Source organism: Argentina silus, assembly GCF_951799395.1.
Source record: "Argentina silus genome assembly, chromosome: 22".
NCBI lineage: Eukaryota > Metazoa > Chordata > Actinopteri > Argentiniformes > Argentinidae > Argentina > Argentina silus.
Window position 1 is genome coordinate 1851775 of NC_139676.1, and position 6968 is coordinate 1858742.

Sequence of the window (6968 nt, forward strand, 5' to 3'; positions counted from 1 at the left end):
TGTGTGTGTGTGTGTGTGTGTGTGTGTGTCTGTACAAGTGTGTGTCTGTCTGTACAAGTGTGTGTGTGTGTGTGTGTGTGTGTGTGTGTGTGTGTGTGTGTGTGTGTGTCTGTACAAGTGTGTGTCTGTCTGTACAAGTGTGTGTCTGTCTGTACAAGTGTGTGTGTGTGTGTGTGTGTGTGTGTGTGTGTGTGTGTGTGTGTGTGTGTGTGTGTGTGTGTGTGTGTGTGTGTGATTGCCTCATGCCCCTCCCCCAGAGTCCTGACTGCTGCTGTTCTCCACCATATAAGACCTGACTCACAGCAGATCAGGATGCCTCTGCACAGTCCTCCTCCCGGCTCATCTAACCTCCTCTAGTCTGTCCTCCTCACCTCTCTCTCCACCTGCCAGCCAGCTGCTCTACCCTGGGGCATTAGCCTTTAGCCGTTAGCATACGGTAGCATCTGTTGGAGCACCTTGTCGGAGCAACAGCCTGTTGGAGCATCTTCATCTTCATCTTCATCTTCATCTTCATCTTCACCTTCGTCGTGACTGTCGGTGTTTGTGTGGCAGAGATGATTCTGAGCATCGCGTTGATCTGGGCCGTGGTGGTGGGTCTGTGCTGCTGTCTGTGGCTGGCTGTTGGGATCCGTAGGAGGTAAACACACACACACGTGCACAGACACACACACACACACACACACACACACACACACACTTCTCTACTCTACAGAGCTGTCTGCACTCTTCCACCCTGTTACGGCATCTTTGAATCCCTTCATCTTTGCACACCTTCATTGGTCCGCAGGAGGTAGCCAAGGACTGATGGGCTGATTGATCGATTGATTGACTGATTGGTTTTACTTGATAACTTAGAAATGCACATCAAAGAGATAAGGGGACTGATACCCCCAGATAAGTCATGAGGTCGGAATGTTGAGGAACTGGAGAGTAGGCCTATAAAGGGGATTATATGGCCTGGTCATGGAATGGATGTGTAGGAAACCTTCTCTCCTATAAGTACTGTGCCCTTCTCTTTGTTCTTTGACTTACTCTGGTTATCTCTGAGAGAGAGACACTATTGTACTCCTGCAAGCTTGTATTAAAATATCGTATTATTAATCATTGTTATTAGATTTGTACATGTCTTAATTTACTGGATTTTGGAGTTTGATCCGAATTTATTAGGAAGAAAGGAGAATTTCCTCCACACTCTCTCTGTACTCCTTAAACCTCTGAGCCTCAAATATCTCAGTTTAAACTTTCTAAGTTTAAACTATCTTAGGCTCAACTATCTGAGTTTAAACTATCTTAGGCTCAACTATCTGAGTTTAAACTATCTTAGGCTCAACTATCTGAGTTTAAACTATCTTAGCTTAAATTATTTGAGTTTAAACTATCTTAGCTTAAATTATTTGAGTTTAAACTATCTGAGCTGTGTGTGTGTGTCTAACCCTAACAGGGCAATGGGGATGTTCAAGATTCACTTTAAACAACAACTTTTTTCGTGTTTGTTTTATGAAAAAAAACAGTCAAGTAGAGTATAATGTAGTCTACATCACGCGACAGCCCCACAGGTTACAACACATTAAAACAGGCAGAACAAGTCTGTTATACAAGTGTGCAACAACAGCTGTCGAACGTGTTCGAAAATGTAGATCATTAAATACTAAATCAGGCTGTCCACACAACACCATCACAGCTGTACTGTACCATCACGCACACACACACACACACACACACACGCACACGCACACGCACACGCACACACACGCACACACACACACACACACACACGCACACGCACACGGATGGATGAGTGATGAGTCTTTTTTTAGACAAGTGAAGGAATGTGTATTGATAGTGTGTGTTTCCAGAGAGAGCTGGACTCTGGGGGACTCTGGGTGACTCTGGGTGACTCTGGGGGACTCTGGGTGACTCTGGGTGACTCTGGGTGACTCTGGGTGACTCTGGGTCACCCTCCTCTACGACTAACAGCTCCAGAACCGCCAAGGTTTATAGGGATGTTTTCTCTCATGCTTCAAGGTTCCTCGTTGCGGTTGTTAGGGTTAGGGTTAGGGTTAGGGTTAGGGTTAGGGTTAGGGTTAGGGTTTCATAGTGGCTATAGTGTCGTTCTTGTCACGAGTCAAGCAGTCAGATCGGTTGCTGTCTTTGGCACGTGGCACAGCGCTTGAAAAGCAGTTTCTAGTGTGTAAGTCGACCGCTTCACCCTTCTGTGGTGACAGGAGTTATGCAGTTGTTATATCATATGTCATATCCAGCCATATTCTATGTAATTATCTTGACGCTCGGGAGTCAGTTTGACAGGCAGTTCTGACAGTTTTATGGTTTGTTTGCCCCTAAAGCACTCAGTAGGGTGATTTTGGTGTTATATGATGAATATCTTGAACACTTCTTGAATGACACCTGGTTTGGATATTGTTTAGATCCTTTTTCTTCACACAGCCTATCACTTTAAATCTGAACATGAAAGTATATTTTCAAATTTATAGTTTATAGTTTTAATTTTTGAGACCTCATATGTATGAGTATGTCTAATGAGTCACTTGGACATTCTCGTAGTTGTTAAGCTAGTCGCTAATCGCTTGTAATTGTAGCATCATTTATTCTGTGTAGTTGTTTTTAGACACTCCCATGTTTAGATGTAAGAGTCTGGCTCCATGACGACCGGGACATGCTGTAATGTTGACTTGTATGGTCGGTGTTCTAGACAACTGTTAAACACTTCAACGTGACACAACAATGTGATTCCCCAGGGCACTATACTACACTATACTACACTATACTACACTATACTACGGAACAAATTAAAGGCTGGTTGTTTGTGGTCTAGCACCATGGCCTGGGGTGATCCAGTGGTCTGGTACCATGGCCTGGGGTGGTCCAGTGATCTGGTACCATGGCCTGGGGTGGTCCAGTGATCTGGTACCATGGCCTGGGGTGGTCCAGTGGTCTGGTACCACGGCCTGGGGTGATCCAGTGGTCTGGTACCATGGCCTGGGGTGGTCCAGTGGTCTGGTACCATGGCCTGGGGTGGTCCAGTGGTCTGGTACCACGGCCTGGGGTAGTCCAGTGGTCTGGTACCACGGCCTGGGGTGATCCAGTGGTCTGGTACCATGGCCTGGGGTGGTCCAGTGGTCTGGTACCACGGCCTGGGGTGATCCAGTGGTCTGGTACCATGGCCTGGGGTGGTCCAGTGGTCTGGTACCATGGCCTGGGGTGGTCCAGTGGTCTGGTACCACGGCCTGGGGTAGTCCAGTGGTCTGGTACCACGGCCTGGGGTGATCCAGTGGTCTGGTACCATGGCCTGGGGTGGTCCAGTGGTCTGGTACCACGGCCTGGGGTAGTCCAGTGGTCTGGTACCACGGCCTGGGGTGATCCAGTGGTCTGGTACCATGGCCTGGGGTGGTCCAGTGGTCTGGTACCACGGCCTGGGGTGATCCAGTGGTCTGGTACCATGGCCTGGGGTGGTCCAGTGGTCTGGTACCACGGCCTGGGGTGATCCAGTGGTCTGGTACCATGGCCTGGGGTGGTCCAGTGGTCTGGTACCATGGCCTGGGTTGGTCCAGTGGTCTGGTACCACGGCCTGGGGTAGTCCATTGGTCTGGTACCACGGCCTGGGGTGATCCAGTGGTCTGGTACCATGGCCTGGGGTGGTCCAGTGGTCTGGTACCATGGCCTGGGGTGATCCAGTGGTCTGGTACCACGGCCTGGGGTGATCCAGTGGTCTGGTACCACGGCCTGGGGTGATCCAGTGGTCTGGTACCATGGCCTGGGGTGGTCCAGTGGTCTGGTACCACGGCCTGGGGTGGTCCAGTGGTCTGGTACCATGGCCTGGGGTGGTCCAGTGGTCTGGTACCATGGCCTGGGGTGGTCCAGTGGTCTGGTACCACGGCCTGGGGTGGTCCAGTGGTCTGGTACCACGGCCTGGGGTGGTCCAGTGGTCTGGTACCACGGCCTGGGGTGGTCCAGTGGTCTGGTACCATGGCCTGGGGTGGTCCAGTGGTCTGGTACCATGGCCTGGGGTGGTCCAGTGGTCTGGTACCATGGCCTGGGGTGGTCCAGTGGTCTAGCCCTGCTGACATCCCCTCTCCTCCTTACTCTCCTGTCTTTCTTCACTGTCTCTATCCAACAAAAATGAAAAAAATCTAACAGAGACGGCCCCACTCGAAACAATTACCTTAAAAAGACAAAAAAAGGCTGTTTGTTTTATTCCTCCGTGTTTCTGTCCGTGTCCTCCAGACAGCCGGGGGAGCCGGCGGTGGAGAACGGCCTGATCCCGTACCTCGGCTGCGCCCTGGCGTTTGGCGCCAACCCCCTGGAGTTCCTCCGCAGCCGGCAGAAGAAGTACGGACACATCTTCACCTGTAAGATCGCCGGCCAGTACGTCCACTTCCTGTGCGACCCGTTCTCCTACCACTCCGTGATCCGCCAGGGGAGACACCTGGACTGGAAGAAGTTCCACTTCTCCACCTCTGTCAAGGTGGGGACTGGTCCTGCTTGTTCTTTGACTGTTTTAAATTGAGCATACAGCTTATAAGCCAATGCTAAACCTCTCTCTACTGTGTCTTTCTCTCCTCCCCATTCCCCCCCCCGTTCCCCCGCAGGCATTCGGTCATGAGAGTTTCGACCCCCGCCACGGCCACACCACCGAGAACCTCCACCAGACCTTCCTGAAGACCCTGCAGGGCGAGGCGCTCCCCTCCCTGATCGAGACCATGATGGAGAACCTCCAGGCCGCCATGCTCCAGTCCGACACCCTGCCCCTCCGCAAGGACTCCTGGGAGGTCGACGGGATCTTCGCCTTCTGCTACAAGGTCATGTTCGAGTCCGGCTACCTCACCCTCTTCGGGCACGAACTGGGCGGCGACAAGGTCCAGGCCCGCGAGCAGGCCCAGAAGGCGCTGGTTCTGAGCGCGCTGGAGAACTTCAAGGAGTTCGACAAGATCTTTCCGGCGCTGGTCGCGGGCCTGCCGATCCACGTGTTTCACAGCGGGTACAGCGCCCGGGAGAACCTGGCCAAGACCATGCTGGCGGAGAACCTGATCAAGAGGGAGAACATGTCCGACCTGATCTCCCAGCGAATGCTGCTCAACGATTCGCTGTCCAACTTCAATGACATCAGCAAGGCCCGGACCCACGTGGCTCTGCTCTGGGCCTCACAGGCCAACACGCTGCCCGCCACCTTCTGGAGCCTCCTGTACATGATCAGGTACACACACACTCACACTCACACACACACACACACACACACACACACACACACACACACACACACACACACACACTCACACACACACACACACACACACACACACTCACACACACACACACACACACACACACACTCACACACACACACACACTCACACACACACACACACTCACACTCCTGTATCTCCTTCAAACAGCTAATAGCGTGTACAGCACACAGCGGCTCCTTGGGCTGGAGATAAACAGTCTATATAACATCACAATGGTTATTAGTCAAGCATCAGCTCCCAGTGACTGTCCACCTAGAAATACAGTAGAATAGAATACAGTAGAGTACAATAAAGTAGAATAGAGTAGAGTAGAGTAGAATAGAATGAAATAGTATAATTCCAATCCAGTTGCCCAATTCTAGAACAGTGTCTCATCCACAAAGTGCTGCCTAATAACTATTTAATAGCTATGTAGTAACTATGTAATAACTATGTATTAACTGTGTAGTAAATATGTAATACTTATGTATTAGCTGTGTAATAACAACTGTGTTGTCCTGTGTGCCCTGCAGGAGTCCCGAGGCTATGAAGGCAGCCAATGAGGAGATCAAGAAGATTCTGGACAGCACCAATCAACGCGTGGATCCCAAAGACCCCCGCCTCACCCTCTCCAGAGAGGAGCTGGACAGTATGCCCATATTAGGTAAGGAGGAGGAGCCTAACACAGACCATGTACCTGTCACTCAACGCCAGGAAGTAGATTATTCAGTGTTCATTGGTCATCACAGTGACGCTCATTCCCGGTCCTGGAGAACTGCAGCACTCCAGGCTTCTGCTCCAGCACAGCCCTGACACACCTGATTCAGCCAATCACGGTTTAGAAGATCAGTTGATTAGACCAGTCAGGTGTGATAGTGTAGCACTAGGCTGGGCCGAGGCCTGGACCCACTGCAGTTCTCCAGAACCAGGGTTGAGTATCGCTGGGTCATCGTCATCAAGTATGACATTATGTTGGCCAGTAAACCCAGTCTAAAGTCCTGTCTTGTTCTTCTTCTTCTTCTTCTTCTTCTTCTTCTTCTTCTTCTTCTTCTTCTTCTCCTCCCCCCCTCCTCCTCCTTCTCCTCCTCCTCCTCCTCCTCCTCCTCCTCCAGACAGCATCATCAAAGAGGCCATGCGTCTCTCCAGCGCCTCCATGAACATCCGCATCGCCAAGGAGGACTTCCTGCTCCACCTCGACAACCAGGAGTCGTACCGCATCCGTAAAGATGATGTCATCGCCCTGTACCCCCAGATGCTGCACTTTGACCCCGAGATCTACGAGGACCCCCTGGTGAGTTTATCCATCGGAGCATAGAAACGAAACAGAATAGAACAGGACGCGTTGTTAAAGTCCGTACGCCATGAACTGCAGAATGTAAACATCCCTGGAGACCCTCTCTAAGCAGGTAGCAGAGACATAGTTTATTTTATTTCACATTTCTTAAATGGTGACGCAGTGAGCAGACAGTCAGGTGGTAACGTAGCTGTACTGCACGTTGGGACCGGCTCGTGTCCAGAGATTTCTCGGACGGCCAGACGGTCTAGTTGAATGACGGCCAATGTGCCGAAGTACAATGTTTATGAAGTACTTTATGGGCTTTCACAGTGTATAGAGGATGTAGTAAAATACCATAACTGTGTGATTACACTATAGAGCGTGTAATGCATGAAACGGAAGGAGGAATGGTATCACCCCCCCCCCCCCCCTCCCTGGCCCCCGCCACC

At 51.0% G+C, this 6968-nt stretch overlaps 1 protein-coding gene across 1 annotated transcript in view; it reads left to right on the forward strand.

The window, feature by feature from the left end:
* Positions 1-491: 491 nt before the first annotated feature.
* The window catches only part of cyp7a1 (cytochrome P450, family 7, subfamily A, polypeptide 1), a 7693-nt gene continuing 1216 nt past the window's right edge, over positions 492-6968 (forward strand). Inside the window, exons 1-5 of the mRNA XM_083694168.1 lie at positions 492-637; positions 4243-4483; positions 4608-5212; positions 5777-5907; positions 6356-6534. Of these exons, the coding sequence (XP_083550294.1) occupies positions 555-637; positions 4243-4483; positions 4608-5212; positions 5777-5907; positions 6356-6534 (1239 nt within the window). The 5' untranslated portion in view covers positions 492-554. The remainder of the gene's footprint in view (positions 638-4242; positions 4484-4607; positions 5213-5776; positions 5908-6355; positions 6535-6968) is intronic.